Source organism: Aplysia californica, unplaced genomic scaffold (genome assembly GCF_000002075.1).
Source record: "Aplysia californica isolate F4 #8 unplaced genomic scaffold, AplCal3.0 scaffold00768, whole genome shotgun sequence".
Classification (NCBI taxonomy): Eukaryota; Metazoa; Mollusca; class Gastropoda; order Aplysiida; family Aplysiidae; genus Aplysia; species Aplysia californica.
This window is the reverse complement of record NW_004798038.1, coordinates 205,257-205,791: the sequence shown is the minus strand read 5'-3', so window position 1 is coordinate 205,791 and position 535 is coordinate 205,257. Positions and strand designations below refer to the sequence as shown.

The 535-nt window shown below is 43.2% G+C and overlaps 1 protein-coding gene across 1 annotated transcript in view; it reads left to right on the top strand.

Annotated features, from left to right (window-relative positions):
* Window positions 1-227: 227 nt before the first annotated feature.
* LOC101849500 (solute carrier family 22 member 8-like) overlaps window positions 228-535 on the top strand; it is a 9,050-nt gene continuing 8,742 nt past the window's right edge. The window contains exon 1 of the mRNA XM_005109341.1: window positions 228-237. Coding sequence (XP_005109398.1) covers window positions 228-237 — 10 coding nt within the window. The remainder of the gene's footprint in view (window positions 238-535) is intronic.

The following is a 535-nucleotide window of genomic DNA, read 5'->3' as shown; positions in this document are numbered from 1 at the left end:
AAACGTCGGTTTCAAGCAAGTCCTCTGGATCGCTTTCTCTTTCCACCAATGTACAGGTTTACAGCCGCCGTTGGCTACTTCACTCTGTACCTCACTGGCTCCACACTCTCAGGCGACACATACCTCAACTTTTTCTTGTTGACTCTGATGGAGATCCCAGCTGGGATCATTCTTTACTTCGGCTTCAACAGGTAATCTGGAGGAATGTGACATGGTTTCCTTCTAACATGATTGTGTGTGAGTAAATACTGATCTAGAAATCTCTTTGGGCTAGCTGGGCAATCACGCATTTTAAGAATCATTTCTATATAGTCTGTAAGGCTATGAACCTGTCAGAAACCGTCGTTGATGCTTTATTACGCTGAGAAGGAAGTTGGGAGAGAGAGAGAGAGAGAGAGAGAGAGAGAGAGAGAGAGAGAGAGAGAGAAAGAGAGAAAGAGAGAGTGAGAGAGAGTGATAGAGAGAGAGATAGAGATGCAGAGAGACAGATATATAGAGAGAAAAAGAGAGAGAGAGAGAGAGTTATAATATATAT